Here is a 23552-nt window from a genome sequence, read left to right as displayed (position 1 = left end):
CTATACATATACATGATATAGGCCCACACTTTTTTTGGGGGGGACTCTTCATTAGATTTTGGAATTAAATATAAGCTACAGGTGAAAAATATCTTACACTATTTTAGTGATAAGGAATCTCTTATAGCCATGAGATGTTTAGACTAGTATTTCCCAAACTTTTCTGTTTTATAGACCAGTAAAATATACTTACCAGATAAAAATCATCTGTATGACCAACATTTCATTTTAAAAGGACATTTAACATCAAAACTTTTCACAATGAAAGACTATTGTTTTGGTTGTCTTTTATGAAGACCTCACTTTGGTGCACTGATTTTTCTAATGATGGGTGAAAACTTCAGCACCAGCTCACAGTGGCTCATAATCCAGTGTTCGTTACCCGTGGTTCTGACCTTCTCCTCTCCCCTCCATCCCAGTTAGCTGGTTCATTAGCCAGAGGTGGCCCAGGTGCCCATCGAAATACTCCCTGGTCCCTCCTGAAGTATCCACCACCTGTGCAGACTGTCTCCTGGTTCGCTCCTGTCTTTTTCCATGTTTCTCAAGTCCCACCTTTTCCTCAAGACCCAACTTACATCTTTTATTCTGTCCCCCCCCGTCATGATCCTCTTTTTAAGTGAAGCATTTCAGGGAGCTCTTACTTGGTTCTTATCATTCCTTCAAGAAACTAGACCGGGGCTTCCCTGGTGGCGCAGGGTTGAGAGTCTGCCTGCCGATGCAGGGGTTCGTGCCCCGGTCCGGGAAGATCCCACATGCCACGGAGCGGCTAGGCCCGTGAGCCATGGCCGCTGAGCCTGCGCGTCCGGAGCCTGTGCTCCGCAACGGGCGAGGCCACAACAGTGAGAGGCCCGCGTACCGCAAAAAAAAAAAAAAAAAAAAAAAGAAACTAGACTGAAGCTTATCTTTTCATACTTTTTACCACGTTCATCCAACAACTAAAATGGTTTTTTTCCAAAGAAAATTTTTGCCAACACTATTTTAAAATAAATGGTTTTCTTCCTGATTAAAAACAAACCAAAAAACTGCTAACACTAAAAAATGAATTTAGCAAAGTTGCAAGATAGAAAATCAACAAACAAAAACCAACTGTTTCTGTAATGCTAACAATGAACAATCTGAAAAAGAAATTAAGAAAACAATTCCATTTATAGTAGCATCAAAAAGAATAAAATAGGAATAAACTTAACCAAGGAAATAAAAGACTTGTACACTGAAACTATAAAACTATAGGGGCTTCCGTGGTGGCACAGTGGTTGAGAATCTGCCTGCTAATGCAGGGGACACGGGTTCGAGCCCTGGTGTGGGAGAATCCCACATGCTGCGAAGCAACTAGGCCCGTGAGCCACAACTACTGAGCCTGTGCGTCTGCAGCCTGTGCTCTGCAATAGGAGAGGCCGTGATAGTGAGAGGCCTGCGCACCATGATGAAGAGTGGACCCCGCTTGCCACAACTAGAGAAAACCCTCGCACAGAAACAAAGACCCAACACAGCAAAAATTAAATAAATAAATAATAATAAAAAAATTTTTTTTTTTAGAAAACCTATAAAGTGAAAGAAAGGAGACACAAATAAATGGAAAGACACTCTGGGATCATGAATAAGAAGACTTACTAATGTTAAGACATCATTACCACCCAAAATGATCTACAGATTCAAACACAAACCTATATAAAAATCCCAACAACGCTTTTGCAGAAAGAGAAAAATCCACCCTAAAACTCACATGGAATGACAGCGGTCCCCAACTGGCCAAGACAATCTTAAAAAGAACAATTTGGTGGGTGGTCTCACACTTCCTGATTTCAAAATTTACTGCAAAGCTACAGTAATAAACATGGTATGATGCTGCCAAAAAGGCAGACATACAGACCAATGGAATAGAATAGATAACCCAGAAATAAACCCTCTTATGTGGCCAAATGACTTTTGACAAGGGTGCCGAGATTACTCAATGGGAAAGGACAGTCTTTCAACAAATGTTGCTTGGAAAACCAGACATCCACATGCGAAAGAATGAAGCTTACCTCACACCATGTATAAAAATTAACTCAAAATGGATCAAAGACATAAATGTAAGAACTAAAACTATAAAACTCTTAGCAGAAACACTTTGTAAAGCTTCATGACATTGGATTTGGCAATGATTCCTTGGATATGAAAAGAGAAAGCACAGGCAACAAAAGAAAAACTAGATAAATTGAACTTAAGAAACATTTAAAACTTGGGCAAGAAAGGACCCTACCAACAGAATGAAAGGGCAACCCAAAGAGTGGGAGAAAATATCTGTTAAGTCATGTATCTGATAAGAGCTTAATATCCAGAATATATAAAGAACTCCTACAATTTAAAAAAAACAATGAACAATGGATATGAATTTCTCCAAATAAGATACAAATGGTCAACAAGCTCATGAAAATATGCTCAACACCACTAATAATGAGGGAAATGCAAACCAGTCCCACAATGAGACAGATACTGCTTCACACCCATTAGGATGGTTCTTTAAAAAAAAAAAAAGGGTTTTTTTTTGTTTTTTTTTTTAAATCAGAAAACAAGTGTTGGCAAGGATGTGGAGAAATTGGAACGCTTGTGCACTGCTGGTGGGGATGTAAAATGGTGCAGTCACTCTGGAAATCTATATGGAGGTTCTTCAAAAAATTAAAAATACAACTACCTTATGAAATCCAGAAATTCCACTTCTGTATATATTCCCCAAAGAATTGAAAGTTGGGAGCTGAACAGGTATTTCGACTCCCCCCAAAACAGCCACGTTCATTCCAGCATTATTCACAATAGCCGAACGATGAAAGCAATCCAAGTGCCCATCAATGGATGAATGGGTAAAGAAAATGTGATATATATATACACAATGCAACATTATTCAGCCTTAAAGAGGAAGGAAATTCTGTCACACGCTACAACATTATGCCAAGTGAAATAAGCCTGTCACCAAAGAACAAATATCCTGTGATTCTTATGTAAGATTACCAGAGTAGTCAAATTCATAGAGACAGAAAGGAGAGGGGTGTTTGCCTGCGGCTGCGGGGAGGAGGGGGAGACAGTGTTTAGTGGGAACAGAGTTTTTGTTTGGGATGATAAAAAAAAGTTCTGGAGAGAGATGGAAGGTGGTGATGGTTGCACGATGATGTGAATGTACTCAATGGCACTGCACCGTACACATAAAAATGGTTAAAGTGGTAAATTCTGTTATGTAATATTTTACAGTTAAAAAAAGTCTAATAATCGTACTAACTTCGAAACAGTGATTGGAGAATCAGAGGCACCCATGTGTGGTTCCCCACACCACCTCTTTCTCTGACCTTCCTTGGCTCCTGAGGACCCAGGTCCCAGCAGTGCCACATTTGGGGAAGAATGCAGAGGCTCCTGGTCACTGAAGCACTGGCTCAGGACTCCCAACTCCGACTCACAGGCAGCACTCAGGAGATGCTGGGTCTCCAGTGGGGAACTCTCTCCTGCCCTGGCTCTTCAGAGGCTGGTTTTCCTAGGAACCAGGGTCAGTGCCTGGGACAGTGTGGGCGAGCCTGGCATGGGACCCAGGCCCTTCTCACCAGGATACCGACTCCAGACTCCCAACTATCGAGGCTAAGAAACAAATGTTCCCTTCACCCAACTGCCATCCACACATCTACACAACCACCAGGCTCCACGCCAACTCTCCAAGCGCACAAGGGCAACTCAGTGGCTTGTTTCAAATGAGTCCTGACCCCAGCTTGCGAGACCCTGTTACACAGTGAGGACTGTCAGACAGACGGGCGTCTTCCCCGTCCAGCCTGACGGCACGATGACACCTGTCATTTTAGATACAGGCTCCTGTCATTCTGCAATCCAAGATGCTTTCTCACAAAAACAGCCAAGTATTTGTAAAATAACTCATAATTAGCTCCAAAGAAAGAATGGGAGAGGGACTTCCCTGGTGGCGCAGCACTTAAGAATCCGCCTGCCAATGCAGGGGACACGGGTTCGAGCCCTGGTCTGGGAGGATCCCACATGCTGCGGAGCAACTAAGCCCGTGCGCCACAACTACTGAGCTTGCGCTCTAGAGCCTGCGAGCCACAACTACTGAGCCTGCGCTCTAGAGTCCGCGAGCCACAACTACTGAGCCTGTGTGCCGCAACTACTGAAGCCCATGCACCTAGAGCCCGTGCTCCACAACAAGAGAAGCCACCGCAGTGAGAAGCCCGCGCACCTCAACAAAGAGTAGCCCCCACTCGCTGCAACTAGAGAAAGCCCGCGCGTGGCAACGAAGACCCGACACAGACAAAAAAATAAATTTATGAAGAAAAAAAAAAGAAAGAATGGGAGAGTCCAGTCAATTGGGCAAAACCTGGCCCCTCAGCCTCCATCCATGCTCTAGGGTGTAGCCTCGGGGGCCAGAGTCAAGCTGGATGAGGTTTAGGCCGTTCCTCCACGACTGGCTCTGGGACTCCGGACCGTGGAGGAGCTGCTCACCCTGAGCTGCACCTCTCTGTGCAGTGGAGGGGCTGTGGGCCCACCTGTTTCCCAGGACTGGAGACCAGCACGGTGACCTCAAGTTGTAGCCATCGGTCCCACCCACCCCAAATGCGCTGGCACCCCAGTCCTAACCCAGCGCCACCACAGTCTCAAGCTTTCGCTGCTTCTGGCACGTTTGTTTACGCCCCCTGGACTGGACTTGTGGTGAGGTTTGGGTGAACTCAGCTGCAGGCTTCACCCTGTGCTAGCCTGGGACACTGGGGTACAGGGCAGGCCTCGGGGTCGAGGGCCCCGACCCCGAGGGGGCCTTGCTGTCTGGGCCCTGAGCTGTTCAGAGGCTGTCCTCCTCACTGCACATGTGGTACACTTCCCAAAGGGGCGAGTCCTTCTAAATTCAGAATCGTAATTTTAAAGTCACAACCCCTTCCTCCGTCCTGCCTCAGTTTCTCGTCCTGCTGACAGCACGGCCTGTGCTGGGGAACCGTCCCTCCAGTGTTTTCCAGGGCAGGGCTCTGCTGCTTGGTTCACTCCGTACCTGAGGTGCCGGTGGAGGGGCTGAAGGCCAACGAGCTGGTGGAGCTGAGGCGAGGCGTGGGGCTCCAGGCACCGGGAACAGCCCCGCCGGGGACGCAGGTCCAGGATGAGGCCTCTGGGCGTCTCCCCTTCGCACACAGGTTACACAGCAGCAGCCCTGAAACACGTGAACACAGCTGAAGGGACCAGATCCCTGGGCATCTCTGACGCCATCAGTCGGGACCAGCACTTCTGGTCAGCATCACAGCACACGCCGAGTGGTTCAGACCCAAGTCCCAGCCGAGACCCTGCCTGGACGCACGTGACCGTCACCGTGGAGCCACACTGGGGCACAGGCCGCGCTGGCCTGGGGCCCTGAGGGGCAGAGGGAACACCTCACGGAAACAACTCATCCTTTTATAAAATATTTATTCTAAAAAAAATCACACTGTACAAATTCATATAGAACATTCTCAAGGCTCATATTTATAAAAATGTGAACATAACAGACTGGAGTTAACGAACAAAACTTCGTTGCTTCTTCCTAAATTAAGAAGGAAAAAGTGTTCCTTTTTTCCAAGTACAGTGACAGCAAATGTCTAGAAGACATCCAGAGAGCCAGCCTGTAGAGCAAGGTTCTCCGCCAGCCCTGCAGTTCTGTCTCCCCAGAGGAATCCGACTCTGAACGCAGGGGAAGTGGGCGGCCCTTGGGGCCCCGGGCCTCGTCCATCCAGTCGGCTGCTCAGTGAGGCTCCCGAGGCTGGTTACGTACAGCGTAAAAGTTTGTGCTCCGAGAAAATCCAACACAGTTCGTTCGTAATTTCCTGTTCTCCAACTAAGTGGGTTTTCTGTACACTTGTTACGAAGTTCTGTACAAAAGCACGAAGCTCCTGGGAGGTGTAACTTCTGAAAGTTAAAAATGACGACACAGAAGCGTTTTCTACAGTTCAATCTGTACATTCACACGGAGGGAGGAACTCAGTAAAAAAGAATTCATAAATTCTGCACGAGGGAACCCTGGCGTCTTTACTTGAAAAGCTGGGGGTAAGTCTCAGCTCCCCCCTCGAACGGCCTCACCTTCCTGATGCTCGTCCCCCTCCAACTGTCAGGCGAGCAACCGCCCTCCCGGCCAGCCGCGGCCGCGCTCACAGCCAGGGGTGCCAGGCGGGGTCCATGCGGCACAGGTTGTCCAGGCTGTTGGCGGCGGCCACCAGGGTGTTCACTTTGCTCTCCCCGCCCTCGAACTGGGCAAGGTTGTGCAGGCGGGTCATGATGGCCGTGACGGCCTTCTGGACGAGGGAAACCAGCTGCTGGCTGTCCATGTTCTCGGGCTGCCCGGCAGCTGACAGAGGAGATGACGTGTCCTCCTGCGTCTTTTTGTGCCAAGCGATGATCTCGTCCCGAAGCACGGTTTTCAGGATGCCGTCCACCTGGGTGGGGAGAGAACAGAACGGTCCGCGCTTAACCAACAACAGCCCCGAGGGCGGCTCCCCAAGTGAGGGGCTCAGCCATAGCGGCCGATGGGCCATCAGCCTCAGCAACCGGGGCCAGGTGCCACAGGCACGCTGGTGGGGCCACCGCAGTCAGACACGCGTTATGGCACCCCGTGGATTCTAAGCTGAAGAAAGAGGGAGGGAGGGGGAGGGAGGGAGGGGCCAGCGGCTGCCGCTCCCCCTGGGGTCAGGGAACTGTGGGAACTGGGTCCACAGGGTGGGGAGGTGGTGGCTGCAGCAGGAAGGTGAGAAGCACCCGGGGGAGGGGACTAGAGAAGGGCCGGGGACCCAGAGGCCAGCGGTGGCACTGACATCACCGACAAGATGGCGTTCCCACGACGGGCACACCGTGCACAGGTCCTCCTGAACCACAACATGGGACCTCAGCCCATTGTCACCATCAAAGGACGCGGGAGCTTCGTGAGGCACCAGGGCTGCTTTAAAGTAACTTCGACTGACATGCTGAGGGTTTTATTCTGTGTTACTTGGCCCCAACAGAATGTGTTTTTAAAGGAGCTTCCCACACAGCATGGTCTCTATATTAGCCTAACGTAAAGGCAGTCACTACATTTGGGCCCAGAGTTTGGAGAAGGCCCAGTTCCCTCCCATCTACACCAGCTCAGACTGTGCAGAGTAACTCCCAGTGTTTTTCCAAGTCGTAACAGGTCTTTAATATATGGAGGGCCTTCTTCACTCTTCCTAAAGTTTTCAATTAAATGCCACTCTAAGAATTACCTGATTGCATAGAAACAATTGTTCTGGAAACAAACGAGAAGCTCATATTTCAAGCCATAAGCCAAAGTGGATAGAAGTGCACTGCTGTTCCCTGCATCAGAGCAGACTCCTTTCTCAAGAAGGAACCGTGGGCTCTTTGTTCTCACTCATGTTCATAACAGCTCATCACTATATCCCACACTGATGGGCATGTGCAACCGAAGATTAAAAAGAACACAAAGTTCTGGTTCACAGTTAAGAGATTATTCCATAATGTAAAACCTGTTCTATGTAAGGGTTTTGCAAAAGCAACTGGTGTCTGCAGCCTTCTCTAGACACAAACTGCTTATCTGGGAAAACAACAAACAAACCAATAGAAATACAGCTGGTCTCAGAAATTAAAAGAAAAAATAAATTGTGTTCCGTCCCCAACTGTGGAGAGACAGGATCAGGGTGAGAATGAACTGGATTTGAATCCCTGTCTGTCCTCCCCGAGCACAGTGCCAGGCGCAGAGTGTCACAGCCCTGGCATGGCCAAGGGCATCTGCCACGTGGCATCTCATGGGGGTTCACTATTTGCCTCACATGTCATGTCTGTTTAGGGCCCGTCACCGTAGCCCCAGTAAGACAGGAGCCATCCAACACGGACACACCTGCCCTCTTAAGCAGAAAGGTTTGCAAAATGAGAAACTGAAGGTAGCTATAAAATGGAGTAAACAAAACTGACACACAGAGGTAGTAGCTGGGGAAATTATCCAATAGAGGCTTCTAGATTGCTCTTTGTAAACTGGGTTCAGCATCCTAAACACTCATGGATAGCGAACATTTTAAACCCCTTTTCCCCAGTGAATGTGCTGTGAATGCTCTTCCCTCCTCCTGCCTTGTCTGCAGATCAGGGGCTCCTGTGAGCCCACCACGTGCAGAGTTACCCAGTCTGTGCTCCTCACAAGACGACCCCTTACCTACCTTGAAGTTGGGCTGGGCAAAGCACCGGGCGACGGCGATCATGGATGCGGTCAACGGGCCAGAGACACCGATGGTGGTCAGAAACTCAGATATGTTGGGTGTGAGGCGAAAAGGGACAGGACGGTTGGCATCTAAGTCTCCAGTTGCATCGTTTATATCAAATCGAAAGTAGGCCACGTTCAGTTTGCCGGTGTCCTAAAGTTCAGAAGGAGACGCTTCAGAAACTTAAAACAGTAGGACGCAGATTCTACAGGAGGGCTGGCCGCTCACATCAGGTTACCTGAGCGATCTGCAGCATCTCGGGGTTGAGTCTATTGAGATGCAAGACGAACTCCGCAAAGCCGATGAGTGCAAGCTGGATGGTGAACATCTTCCGGAAGGTCCAGTAGTCGGTGGCGTTGGGGAAGGTGTGCAGAGCCCACTCCTTAAGCATGCTGCGTGGCACCATGTTGCTCTGAACTTCCTTGAGGATGTCTCGAAGGACCTGAAATGACACATCACTCCATGACTCTTCCATCAAATTCACTTATTTTTTTCCTTCAAAAAGAAAACTCTCATATTGTAATTTCTTTCTTGCTTAGCACCACTTGAGTGAACTTTGCTGACAAATGCATACGCAGTGTCATTTGACCAATCATGAGGATGCACAAAATTGGTCAATTTCCCTCCAAGGTTCCACGTCTTATGCCCGAAGCAACAATGGAGCTCTGCGAATAAAAGCCTCAGCTGCATGGTGTGTAATGATCTGTTTCACCAAGAGTTTAGGTAATTAGCTGAATACTATAACTCACCAACCACAGAATATACCAGGCCGATGAACAGAAGATCAAAAGAATAGCTGGATACTTCGTAACCAAGAATATTAAAGACAAAAGTTTTATAAACTGAAGGAGCTAGTCTTAAAATGAGATTAGATGTTACACAACACTTTAAACTGAATTCTACACTGGAAGACTCACGATACTGTTTCAAACATCACATACTTAGAGATGGTCTCAAAAAAGAGTTTGTTGAGTTAAGCTGGCTCCTGTTAGACCAACTGGTAAAGGATACAGGTCTCTTCTGGGCTAAGCCACACCCATGTGCTCTGGAAAACCACTAGTATGCAGGCCGTGAGCAACCAAGAACCACGCAGACTTCCAATCACGCGTTGTTTCTGTTCACTTCATCAGCAAAATGGAAAGAAGCCCTTCTGAGATAGCAGAGTGAGGACTTCCAAAATCTACTGCTCCGTAAATGCAATGAGAACACTGCCAAAACCCATCAAAACAAACTTTTCCACAACTCTGGAAATTAAAGGCTTGCGACAATCTGAGCAACTTTTATTCAAGAAAGAGAAGGCTGAATCTTGGTGAGAACAGTGAGCTTTGTGGCAGTTTAATTGTCCTATTCCCATCCCTTCCTCCCCAGCTCCACAGTGGCCCTGAAAACCAACAGCCTTGTATCCTCGGCAGCTGTAAAAACAAGCAGGCTAACAGCCACTGGAGTGGGCAGAATCGGTGTGGTGACCCCAGAAAGGCCTGATCCCCAGAGGACGGTCACTGGTGACCTGTCGGCAGCCTCTGGAAAAAAAACTCCCATTTACTGGGCTTGTCTGTTTGAACTCAGAGCACACAAGAGGGCGGCCAGACCAGGGACAAGCTGGGGAGTGAGACAACGTGGGGGCTTTGAAAAGCTCCACCACATTCCTGGGAACCCTGAAGGCCAGCCTCATGCTCATGAGAAACCTCAGAAGGCCCACGCTCTCACTTCTGGTTGACGGCGAGATTCTGCACAAGCAGGCGGTGAAGGCTACAGCGGGGTTGTGAGCTACCCCCCATACACACACACAGACACACACACACACAGGGGCCCTCAAAAAAGGCCCAAAACTTATTGATTCAAGGCATTTAAGAAAATCTCTGTATGTGATTGGTTCAAGATGGCAGAGTAGAAGGACGTGCTCTCACTCCCTCTTGTGAGAGCACCAGAATCACAACTAACTGCTGAACGATCACCGACAGGAAGACACTGGAACTCACCAGAAAAGATACCCCACGTCCAAAGACAAAGGAGAAGCCACAATGAGACGGTAGGAGGGGCGCAATCACAGTAAAATCAAATCTCATAACTGCTGGGTGGGTGACTCACAGACTGGAGAACACTTATACCACAGAAGTCCACCCACTGGACTGAAGGTTCTGAGCCCCACGGCAGGCTTCCCAACCTGGGGGTCTGACAACGGGAGGAAGAATTCCTAGAGAATCAGACTTTGAAGGCTAGCAGGATTTGATTGCAGGACTTCGACACGTCTGGGGGAAACAGAGACTCCACTCTTGGAGGGCACACACAAAGCAATGTGTGCACTGGGACCCAGGGAAGGAGCAGTGACCCCATAGGAGACTGAACCAGACCTACCTGCTAGTGTTGGAGGGTCTCCTGCAGAGGTGGGGGGGTGACTGTGTCTCACCTTGAGGACAAGGACACTGGCAGCAGAAGTTTTGGGAAGTACTCCTTGGCGTGAGCCCTCCCAGAGTCTGTCATTAGCCCCACGAAAGAGTCCAGGTAGGCTCCAGTACTGGGTCGCCTCAGGCCAAACAACCAACAGGGAGGGAACACAGCCCCACCCATCAGCAGACAAGGGGATTAAAGTTTTATTGAGCTCTGCCCACCAGAGCAACAGCCAGCTCTACCCACCACCAGTCCCTCCCATCAGGAAACTTGCACAAGTCTCTTAGATAGCCTCATCCACCAGAGGTCAGACAGCAGAAGCAAGAACTACAGTCCTGCAGCCTGTGGAACAAAAACCACATTCACAGAAAGATAAAAAAGATGAAAAGGCAGAGGGCTATGTACCAGATGAAGGAACAAGATAAAACCCCAGAAAAACAACTAAATGAAGTGGAGATAGGCAGTCTTCCAGAAAAAGAATTCAGAATAACGATAGTGAAGATGATCCAGGACCTCGGAAAAAGAATGGAGGCAAAGATCGAGAAGATGCAAGAAATGTATAACAAAGACGTAGAAGAATTTAGAACAAACAGAGATGAACAATACAGTAACTGAAATGAAAACTACACTAGAAGGAATCAATAGCAGAATAACTGAGGCAGAAGAACGGATAAGTGACCTGGAAGACAGAATGGTGGAATTCACTGCTGTGGAACAGAATAAAGAAAAAAGAATGAAGACAGCCTAAGAGACCTCTGGGACAACATTAAACCCAACAATATTCGCATTACAGGGGTCCCAGAAGGAGAAGAGAGAGATAAAGGACCCGAGAAAATATTTGAAGAGATTATAGTCGAAAACTTCCCTAGGATGGGAAAGGAAAGAGCCACCCAAGTCCAGGAAGGGCAGAGATCCCATACAGGATAAACCCAAGGAGAAACACGCCAAGACACATAGTAATCAAATTGGCAAAAATTAAAGACAATGAATAACTATTGAAAGCAGCAAGGGAAAAACGACAAATAACATACAGGGGAACTCCCATAAGGTTAACAGCTGATTTCTCAGCAGAAACTCTACAAGCCAGAAGGGAGTGGTAAGACATATTTAAAGTGATGAAAGGGAAGAACCTACAACCAAGACTACTCTACCCGGCAAGGATCTCATTCAGATTCGATGGAGACATCAAAAGCTTTACAGACAAGCAAAAGCTAAGAGAATTCAGCACCACCAAACCAGCTCTGCAACAAATGCTAAAGGAACTTCTCTAAGTGGGAAACACAAGAGAAGAAAAGGACCTACAAAAGTAACCCAAAACAATTAAGAAAATGGTAACAGGAACATACATATTGATAATTACCTTAAACGTGAATGGATTAAATGCTCCAACCAAAAGACACAGGCTTGCTGAAAGGATACAAAAACAAGACCCATATATGCTGTCTACAAGAGACCCACTTCAGACCTAGGGACACATTCAGACTGAAAGTGAGGGGATGGAAAAAGATATTCCATGCAAATGGAAATCAAAAGAAAGCTGGAGTAGCAATACGCATATCAGATAAAATAGACTTTAAAATAAAGAATGTGACAAGAGACAAGGAAGGACACTACATAATGATCAAGGGATCAATCCAAGAAGAAGATATAACAATTATAAATATATATGCACCCAACATAGGAACACCTCAATACATAAGGCAACTGCTAACAGCTATAAAAGAGGAAATCGACAGTAACACAATAATAGTGGGGGACTTTAATACCTCACTTACACCAATGGACAGATCATCCAAACAGAAAATAAATAAGGAAACACAAGCTTCAAATGACACAATAAACCAGACAGATTTAATTGATATTTATAGGACATTCCATCCAAAAACAGATTACACTTTCTTCTCAAGTGCACATGGAACATTCTCCAGGATAGATCACATCTTAGGTCACAAATCAAGACTCAGTAAATTTAAGAAAACTGAAATCATATCAAGCATCTTTTCTGACCACAACACTATGAGATTAGAAATGAATTACAAGGAAAAAAACGTAAAAAACACAAACACATGGAGGCTAAACAATACGTTACTAAATAACCAAGAGATCACTGAAGAAATCAAAAAATACCTACAGACAAATGACAATGAAAACACGATGATCCAACACCTATGGGATGCAGCAAAAGCAGCTCTAAGAGCAAAGTTTATAGCTATACAAGCCTACCTCAAGTAACAAGAAAAATCCCAAATAAACAATCTAACCTTACACCTGAAGAACTAGAGAAAGAAGAACAAACAAAACTCAAAGTTAGCAGAAGAAAAGAAATCATAAAGATCAGAGCAGAAATAAATGAAATAGAAACAAAGAAAACATTAGCAAAGATCAATAAAACTAAAAGCTGGTTCTTTGAGAAGATAAACAAAACAAAATTGATAAACCATTAGCCAGACTCATCAAGAAAAAGAAGGAGAGGACTCAAATCAATAAAATTAGAAATGAAAAGGAGAAGTTACAACAGACACCACAGAAATACAAAGCATCCTAAGAGACTACTACAAGCAACTCTATGCCAATAAAATGGACAACCTGGAAGAAATGGACAAATTCTTAGAAAGGTACAACCTTCCAAGACTGAACCAGGAAGAAACAGAAAATAGGAACAGACCAATCACAAGTAATGAAATTGAAACTGTGATTAAAAATCTTCCAACAAACAAAAGTCCAGGACCAGATGGCTTCACAGGTGAATTCTATCAAACATTTAGAGAAGAGCTAACACCCATCCTTCTGAAACTCTTCCAAAAAATTGCAGAGGAAGGAACACTCCCAAACTCAGTCTACGAGGCCACCATCCCCCTGATACCAAAACCAGACAAAGACACTACAAAAAAAGAAAATTGCAGACCAATATCACTGATGAATATAGATGCAAAAATCCTCAATAAAATACTAGCAAACAGAATCCAACAACACATTAAAAGGATCACACACCATGATCAAGTGGGATTTATCCCAGGGATGCAAGGATTCTTCAATTTACGCAAATCAATCAACGTGATACAAACCATATGATCATCTCAATAGATGCAGAAAAAGCTTTTGACAAAATTCAATACCCATTTATGATAAAAACTCTCTAGAAAGTGGGCATAGAGGGAACCTACCTCAACATAATAAAGGCCATATATGACAAACCCACAGCAAACATCATTCTCAATGGTGAAAAACGGAAAGCATTTCCGCTAAGATCAGGAACAAGACAAAGATGTCCACTCTCACCACTATTATTCAACATAGTTTTGGAGGTCCTAGCCACAGCAATCAGAGAAGAAAAAGAAATAAAAGGAATACAAATTGGAAAAGAAGTAAAACTGTCACCGTTTGCAGGTGACATGATACTATACGTAGAGAATCCTAAAGATGCCACCAAAAAACTACTAGAGCTAATCAATGAAGTTGGTAAAGTTGCAGGATAGAAAATTAATGCACAGAAATCTCTTGCATTCCTGTATACTAATGATGAAAAATCTGAAAGAGAAATTAAGGAAACACTCCTATTTACCATTGCAACAAAAAGAATAAAATACCCACGAATAAACCTACCTAGGGAGACAAAAGACCTATATGCAGAAAACTATAAGACACTGATGAAAGAAATTAAAGATGATACCAACAGATGGAGAGATATACCATGTTCTTGGATTGGAAGAATCAATATTACAAAAATGACTATACTACCCAAAGCAATCTACAGGTTCAAAGCACTCCCTATCAAATTACCAATGGCAGTTTTTACAGAACTAGGACAAAAAATCTTAAAATTTGTATGGAGACACAAAAGACCCTGAATAGCCAAAGCAGTCTTGAGGGAAAAAAGTGGAGCTGGAGGAATTAAGACTCCCTGACTTCAGACTATACTACAAAGCTACAGTAATCAAGACAATATGGAACTGGCACAAAAACAGAAATATAGATCAATGGAACAAGATAGAAAGCCCACGCACCTACGGTCAACTAATCTATGAGAAAGGAGGCAACGATATACAATGGAGAAAAGACAGCCTCTTCAATAAGTGGTGCTGGGAAAATTGGACAGCTACATGTAAAAGAATGAAATGAGGACACTCCCTAACGTCACACACAAAAATAAACTCAGAATGGATTACAGACCTAAATGTAATACTGGACACTATAAAACTCTTAGAGGAAAACATAGGACAAACACTCTTTGACATAAATCACAGCAAGATCTTTTTTGATCCACCTCCTAGAGTAATGGAAATAAAACCAAAAATAAACAAATGGGACCTAATGAAACTTAAAAGCTTTTGCACAGCAAAGGAAACCACAAACAAGACGAAAAGACAACCCTCAGAATGAGAGAGAATAGTTGCAAACAAATCAATGGACAAAGGATTAATCTCCAAAGTATATAAACAGCTCATGCAGCTCAATATTAGAAAAAAACAAACAACTCAATCCAAAAATGGGCAGAAGACCTAAATAGACATTTCTCCAAAGAAGACATACAGATGGCCAAGAAGCACATGAAAAGCTGCTCAACATCACTAATTATTAGAGAAATGTAAATCAAAACTACAAAAAGTTATCACCTCACACCAGTTAGAATGGCCATCATCAGAAAATCTACAAACAACAAATGTTGGAGAGGGTGTGGAGAAAAGGGAACCCTCTTGCACTGCTGGTGGGAATGTAAATTGATACAGCCACTACGGAGAACAGTATGGACGTTCCTTAAAAAACTAAACATAGAATTACCATATGACCCAGCAATCCCACTACTGGGCATATACCCAGAGAAAACCATAATTCAAAAAGACACATGCACCCCAATGTTCACTGCAGCACTATTTACAATAGCCAGGCCATGGAAGCAACCTAAATGACCATCGACAGATGAATGGATAAAGAAGATGTGGTACATACATACAATGGAATATTAGCCATAAAAAGGAACGAAATTGGGTCATTTGTAGAGATGTGGATGAATCTAGAGACTGTCATCCAGAGTGAAGAAAGTCAGAAAGAGAAAAACAAATATCGTATATTAACACATATATGTGGAACCTAGAAAAATGGTACAGATGAACCGGTTTGCAGGGCAGAAACAGAGACACAGATGTCGAGAACAAATGTATGGACACCGAGGGTGGAAAATGGTGGGGGTGGGGGTGTGATGAATTGGGAGATTGGGATTGACATATATACACTAATATATATATATAATGGATAACTAATAAGAACCTGCTGTATAAAAAAATAAATAAAATTCAAAAATTCAAAAAAAAAAAGAATATCTCTGTAAATCACTGGCTGGCCGCTGGGCTAACTGAGAAGACACCTCAGTGGCTGCACTTGTGTGAGGAGTGGTCACGTCCTCTAGGGAGAGTTGGTGAGTTTGGTTTTGGATATTCCTCAATGGCATCCTGGAGAGAATCAGCCCAGGAAAGTCACTAAAACAAACAGCAACAACAACGAACCTTGGGGGGAAGGATGTGATTTCTAGAGTTGCCACATTATATTATCCAAAACATCAGTTTTCAATAGAAAGTTATGAGGCATGAAAAGAAGCAGGACAACATGGCCGATACACAGCCAAGAAGGTGATGTCACCTGTACCAAGTCACTTACACCCAGAACATATGAAGAATTCTTAAGAATCAACAATAAAAAGACAAATCACCCAATTTAAAAACAAGCAAAGGACCTGAACAGACTTTTCTCCAAAGAAAATATGCAAACAGCCAATTAGCAAATGAAAAAATACTCAGCATCACTGGTTATCAAACCAAAATGAGCTAGCACTTCACACCCACTAGGATGGCTATAATCAAAAAGACAAAAAGACAGACAATACTAAGCACTGTTAAGAATGTGGAGAAATTAGAACCCTCATATATTGCGGTCACTTTGGAAAACAGTTTGGCAGTTCATCAGAATGTTAAACATAAGAGTTACCATATAACCCAGCAATTCTACTCCTAGGTATATATCCAAGAGAAATGAAAACACAGGCCCGCACAAAAACAGGTACACAAATGTTCACAGCAGCATTAATCATAACAGTATAAACAAGCTAAAGTCTATCAACTCATGAACAGATAAATTAAATGTGTTATATTTATACAAGGGAATAATCAGCAATAAAAGAAACAAACTACTGACACATGCTACAACACAGATAACCTTGAGAACACGCTCAATGAAAGAAGCCAGACACTGAAGACCACATGTTGTATGATTCTGATCCCATGATGCACCCAGAATAAGCAAATTCACAGAGAGAGAAAGATCTGTGGTCACCAGGGGTGGGGACAGAGAAGAATAGGGAGTGACTAGGAACAGGTATGAAGTTTTTTTCGGGTGATGAAATGTTTTAAAGATAGATAGTGGTGATGACTAACTCTGTGAATACTGAAAACATTAAATTGTACACCTTTTTTTTTTTTTTTTGCGGTACGCCGGCCTCTCACTGTTGTGGCCTCTCCCGTTGCGGAGCACAGGCTCCAGACACGCAGGCCCAGCGGCCATGGCTCATGGGCCCAGCCGCTCCGCGGCATGTGGGATCTTCCTGGACCGGGGCACAAACCCGTGTCCCCTGCATCAGCAGGCAGACTCTCAACCACTGCGCCACCAGGGAAGCCCCTAAATCGTACATCTTAAAGGGGAAATTTTATGGCATGTGAATAATATCCCAATTATAATACCCAAAGGTGTTATAAAAAACTGCAATGGATGAAGCAGCAGAGTTAATAACAAAACAAACTAGGGGACAAAGACTAAGAAGAGGGAACCAAGCTGGGATTATTTGTATTGTCAGCATCTCCAGCTGGCCCAGCAGGACCCTAGCACTGTTTCTACGCTGGACCAGTCATCAGCTCCATCTTTACAAAGCGATAGGGCATTCTGAGGTAGCCATGTATTTGCAGACAGGACTTGATGGCTTCCACACTGTGAAAGGTACATGCAGCCTGAAGAATCCAATCCATTCATCTCCCACAAACACCCCAAAACTGCCCATGCTCCACAGAGGCCAACCAGAACAGAGGAATCCCACCTGCTTTACCGGCAAGAAGGTGGAGGCTTACACAAGACCCTGTGCCCTGAGCACTGCCGCAGTGGGTGAAACGAGCACCTGTGGGCTCCATCCTCCTAAACCAAGTCCTCTGGGACCCAGATTAATGTAGACCAGTCCCCGGGAGAACAGAGGCAAGTCACAGCTTCCAGCTCTAGGGTGTCTCTCCTAGAAACCATGAGGCCCTCTCGGGAAACACAGGAAGGACGCCAGAGGCATCCAGAGAATGGCCCGAAGAGATGCCTTTTGGTGACGCAGACAATTCTGGATAAAACTTTCTCATCCAGGGGCCACCCCTGTCCTGCTATCCATCAAGGGCAGGAACCTGCAGATGGAGACGGACCTTCGTCAACCTGACGGGTGCAGCCGAGAGCCGTCCAGGACTCGGTGGGGGGCACTGTGCTGCCACCCTAGGCGACAAAAACAGCCGGCCCGACGTGTTTCAGGGTTCCCCACTTTCTGTATTTTAGAATGTACATGTGGTACAGAGACTGTGTAGCACCTTAAGGCCCTGCAGCAAACCAGACAAACGTGAACACTACATGGGGAGACAGCCTCCCATCACCTACATCTGGTTTGTTGGCCAAATGAACCTGCCATGAAGTTACTCTTAAAATTCTGACATCTGGGCCTCTCTGCAAGTGCAGGTAAAGGACTATGAGGCTCTGCAAGGTTGAAACGTACCTCTCTGTCCTGTTACAACAAATGGTTTGCGGCAAAGGCCCCTTCACCAAGGCCCACGGCCACTTCACCAGTCCAACTGGACCCCCTGCCCGGCCCCGGCCCCGGTGCCCCCGCACCTGGTGGCTGGCCTGCGTCCCGCGCGCCTGCACGGTGGCCAGGCGGTCATAGTAGCGGGAGATGGGGTTGTCGTGCTCGATGCCCTTCTTGGCACAGCGCTGCTTGTAGATCTCCACCAGGGAGAGTGAGGATGGGTTGTCCTCCACCAGGCGCATCTGCGGGGACACGGCCACCACGCGCGGGACTGAGGAGAGAGGGGAGAGACGGGCAGATGAGAGTGGGGCTCACAGGCCAGCGCTGGGGCAGAGGCGCGGGTGAAGCCGGGAGAGCGCGGTCACATGGCGCGGTGGCCTCAGCCCACGGCCTGAGGCTCCGTCTAGCAGGGCCGGAGCCCAAGCCGCCCGTGACCTGCGTTTAAGGCACAGGTGACCAGGAAGGCCTCACTAGGCAACCTCACGAGAAGAACAAGGAGGCTGTGCCGCCAAGTGCTCTGGAGCTGAGCGGCACAGCTCTGAGCCAAGTCTGCCAGCCTGCGGGGGGGCGGTGGGCACACGACGCCTCTGACTTCTAATCGAGAGTTGATTCAGTCTAACGCCAGTTAAAGCTTGGCTACTGGCCCGTTGCCATGGCTTCAACCCATGAAGAAATTCCTACAGGACTCCAGGGGACGTACACGGACCACCACCTGGAGCTAACCAGGAGCTTGTTTCTTTGGAAGCAGCAAAGAACAACCAACTAGCACAGCTGGGACCAACACGGTAGATCACGTTACATTCATGTGAAAATGCACACAGCTTTCTATAGACCTGTTTTTTTTTTTTTAAATGTACTTCTTATTTTGGGGATGTTGAACTTAAGGGCAAGAGATTTTAGGTCAGAATAGGCTGGATCACAACTTAGCTGGCAGAAGAAAGTTCCGTACAGGACCAGATAATACGCGTTGCAATGGGCTCCTAAACTGGGGATTCATGCTGAAGTGTAACAACAGCTCCCGCCTCTGGGTGGGATTACAGGCAGCTCAGCTACACCTCTTACTACAGACTCACAATTCACCCACGACAACTTGGTTCTGGGAAGACCTCACTCAAGGTTGCTGGTTGCTGCCTGCCTGAGATTTCTGTGGCCTGCCCGGGGCTCCTTGACTCCCAGGCAGCACCTCAGGCGGTGCCCACACACTGCAGGCTGTGTCCCGGAGCAGATCCGAGACTGCACTTAAAAACTGCCACGTGCCGTGAGCACACGCCCAACAAGCCCTCTACTCGGCCGGGCATCGCCAGAGCCTGGGAAGATTCCTGGGGAAGTGAGGAGGGCCGTGTGCACGGGCCCAGGGCCTCCTTCTCCAGACAAGTCCTCATTGGGCGCCCGTCCTGCGGGGAGGAGCCTCAGGCCCCAGGGGTGGAGGTGTCCCCTCCCTCCAGGAGCAGGGCCCCTGCAGGCACCAGCCCTCAGCCTACCGCCTGCCCCCACCTGGCGGGGCTCAGAGACTCGCAGCTGCTGACACAGACGGCACAGGCTGCCGGGTGTCGGGTGTCGCTGTGCAGCCCCTGGGCCGTGCTGGTACCTGTGAAGAATAAGTGCCTCTTGGTGGTTTCCTTCCTCTTTTCCAAGCAGGGGTTGAGCAGGCGGAGCAGCTGCAGCACGCGCTCCTCCCGCCGCGACTCCGTCAGGCAGGCGTCGTTCATGACCAGGTATGGGTAGATCTTTCCGTTGTGCCCGCGGATGTACAGCCTCCTGGCTGCCGTGTTGTGCTTCTGCACAATCTCCACCCGGGGCATAAACCTGCCGGGAGGAGTGGACAATCAGACACCAACACCCCGAGCCGCAACTTCCAAGCCTTTCCTTGGAGAAGAAAATGGAGCTCTACAGAAGCGGCTGTCAGAACCGTCCTGGAAAACAGACCGTACGACAGCGGCGGTTTGTCATTTACACCCCACCTCACTGCGACAAGGTAGTCGTGCCACAGTATCGGAGGGAAAACGAGAGGAGGAAGAGAAGGCGAAGCTGGAAGTTTCAAACAGGCACGCCGAGGGTCCAGCCTCAGCAGCCAGAGACGGGCGCTAACCGGCCCAGAGGAGTCCAGCAGCCACGACGGCACGGGCCCCACTGGCTGGCGCTGGGGCAGAGGACCAGGTGCCCGAGGAGCGAGCGTGGGCCGTGGGCCTGAGCACGCTGACGGCAGGAGGGGGAGGGGGCGGCCAGGACGGGTCAGGTTTGGAGGAAACACCTGACCATTAAGGGTCGCCCCTTCACAGCTCACTTTACATTTTAAATGAGATGCAACTTGCTTCGCTCTCGTAAATTTGACCATTGTCTGATTCTTTTGAATCCTGTGCTTTGAGTTTACAGAAGACTGCGAAACTATACTTTGTCAAGTTCCATGGGGATTCAGAAAGGGTTCTTTTGAGAGCAAACAAAAGCTTGACTCAAACAAGACACTGAACCCAGTAGTTAGACCAGACCCTTTAAAGGTACTCATATCCTAGAGCAACACTATGTCCTCTCCCGTTTTGGGGGAAGGAGTGCAGAGGGGAGGGAATTACAGTGTGACCCGCTGGCCAGCTCTGCCTGGGGGGTCTGCTGGGGAAGGTTTTGGTGATCCCGGGCCAGGTCGGGCTCACTCACCGAGCGATCTTGATGTAGTAATGTGTCGGCTTTGGCATCAGAAATTCCCCAGGAATTTCTACCTCAGCTGTCTGTGCTGAGAAATTGCTCAAAAACCGGCACTTTTCTTCTATGAGGAAGAATTTTGGAAGTTGCTTGGTTTTAGCCTCCAGAATTTTGATCCACTTTTTCAGTTTAGAAATAAGATTATGAAGCTTCATGGAACCTGGAACACTGAAGTCAAAATCTGTAAAATAAAATATGATTAGAAACATTTTTAGTCATTTGGGCTATTTCTAATTCACTACAAAAACCACAGCTCAAGCACCTCCCAGGTAGGAAACAGACACATCTCACGTCTAGTCTGCAGCAAAGCACTGTAAGTCACAGGACAGATATAAATAGCATGGACCCTCAAGGATTAAGTTAAACAAGGTAGCACGCATTAAGGCCCTCAGCACAGCACCCCGCTACTCCAGCAGTTCTAATCATCACGCCCACGCGTGACCTCAATTGTGTACAGGGTCATCAGTTTTACGAAAGTCAATGTACTTTTAAAAAAAATTACATTATTTATTTATTTTTGGCTGCGTTGGGTCTTCGTTGCTGCATACAGGCTTTCTCTAGTTGCGGCAAGCGGGGGCTACTCTTCGTCGCAGTGCACGGGTTTCTCATAGTGGTGGCTTCTCTTGTGGTGGAGCATAGGCTCCAGACGCACGGGCTTCAGTACTTGTGGCACACAGGCTCAGTAGTTGTGGCGCATGGGCTTAGTTGCTCCGCAGCATGTGGGATCTTCTTGGACCAGGGCTCGAACCCGTGTCCCCTGTATTGGCAGGTGGATTCTTAACCACTGTGCCACCAGGGAAGCCCCTGAAAGTCAATGCACTTTTACTGTGTGGGGTTTTTTTCACAGCATTTCTCTGGTATCCCTTTAACTCTAGCATGACTTCACACAAGCGGGTGGCTGGAGAGGTCCCCATGCACCAACACGAGGAGGCAGGTTTCCACCCAGGCTCCCCGGCAGAGCTACGGCAGAGGCCACCCAGCCAGGACGCAGGCAGCTGCACACAGGGGCTGCTCCTTCTCAGCTCTGGATCAGGAAGGTGTTACCAAGCTCAGGCCTGACATTCATGTAATGGATTTTTGTTCGTTACTTTTCGTTAACTTTTATTTTGAAATGAATATAGATTCACAGGAGTGCAAAGAAATGTACAGGGAGGGCCACACACCCCTTTCCGAAACCAAGGCATTGGCATAACCCCCAGGGCTGATTCAAATACGTGTCCTGTGTGTGCGCGCGTGCACGTGTGTCTCCGTGAGATGCCATGTAGGGAGCGCCAAACCAGCACCGTGACCAAGATGCTCACCGTCCATCACCAAGGACGCCCGAAGCCTCTCAGAGCCACAGCCACCTCCCCCCCCCGCATCCCTGACGCCTGGCTCCCACTACTCTGGCCTCCATCTTGATTATTACGCTATCTCACAAGTGTCTCATACTTAAGCAGCGTGCAGCAGGAATCCTTTTGAGGCTGGCTTTCTGCATCCAGCATAATTTCTTCGAAGTCCACCTAAGCTGCTGTTAACTCCTCTTTATTTGCTTTACATGAGTATGGAAATACCACACGTTGTGTATCCATTCTCCTTAGAGGGGCATTTGGGTGGACTTCAGTTTGGAGCTATTACAAATAAAGCGGCTATCAACACTTGGGTATAAGTTTTTCCTTGTAAATAAGTCTTCTCTGAGATAAATTTAATGTACTGTTTTGAACTCCCTTCTACCTCCTTAAAGACTTGGAGCTAGTACCCAATGCATGCAATGTTGCTGGAGATGGAGGAACAACTCTCCTCCGCTTTCTAGACCAGAACACAGTGCTAAAACCCAGAGACGGTCCTCCCTGGGGCACATGACAAGAGGCGTTGGACAGCTCTTGATTTAAGTATCTGAAACTCGCTACATGTTGTGGTTGGTCAGAGCCTCATAGCTGTCCTTCTTTCAAGTTTCAGTGTTTGTCATTTTTTTCACATCAGAATCCGGATGATTTGTTCCACTTCCAATTCTCTATTTCAGACCACATTTGATTTAATGATCTGGACATTTTAAAATAAAGATACACTAAATATCACTTCTTTTAAGTAATATATGATGGTTTCCATGAAACTTTCATCTCAGACTCTTCCTTTTTCAGAGGATGACAGACCACACAAGCACGAGCTCCAGGGGATGCAGCTGTGCCTGTGTGTACACTGGGGGGACGAGGGTCCCTACGACAGATGAGGGTTTGGGCTGAGGGAGACTGGACCGTTCACCTCAGATCACGCAGAAAGAGGTGGGGCTCCTGTGGGTCTAGGGAAATGCATGAACCTGAACTGGGGACAGGATCAGAAACACAACCTCCTTATCATCTTGCCACCAGAATCCACTACAGGTCTGAACCTTACCTGTCACCTCGGGCCCTGCACCGTTGGGTCTTACTGCCTCACCTTACCCTGTTGCGTTTTCCCATGAAAACCAAGCAGAAGGAGAG

At 46.9% G+C, this 23552-nt stretch overlaps 1 protein-coding gene across 13 annotated transcripts in view; it reads right to left on the bottom strand.

Moving 5' to 3' along the window:
- Positions 1-5398: 5398 nt before the first annotated feature.
- Positions 5399-23552, bottom strand: part of TRRAP (transformation/transcription domain associated protein) — a 110871-nt gene continuing 92717 nt past the window's right edge. For 12 of the 13 annotated variants that reach the window (XM_033840507.2, XM_033840506.2, XM_033840513.2 and 9 more), the window contains 6 exons: positions 21049-21274; positions 19988-20205; positions 18486-18670; positions 8440-8643; positions 8160-8354; positions 5399-6416 (listed from right to left, as the gene is read on the bottom strand). In XM_033840507.2, the coding sequence (XP_033696398.1) occupies positions 6132-6416; positions 8160-8354; positions 8440-8643; positions 18486-18670; positions 19988-20205; positions 21049-21274 (1313 nt within the window). In that variant the 3' untranslated portion in view covers positions 5399-6131. The remainder of the gene's footprint in view (positions 6417-8159; positions 8355-8439; positions 8644-18485; positions 18671-19987; positions 20206-21048; positions 21275-23552) is intronic. The other variant, XR_012325973.1, reaches the window with a different exon arrangement.

This window comes from Tursiops truncatus, chromosome 15 (assembly GCF_011762595.2).
Source record: "Tursiops truncatus isolate mTurTru1 chromosome 15, mTurTru1.mat.Y, whole genome shotgun sequence".
In the NCBI taxonomy this organism is placed as follows: Eukaryota; Metazoa; Chordata; class Mammalia; order Artiodactyla; family Delphinidae; genus Tursiops; species Tursiops truncatus.
Note: the sequence above shows the minus strand (reverse complement) of the source record. Positions and strands in the feature narration are given on the sequence as shown.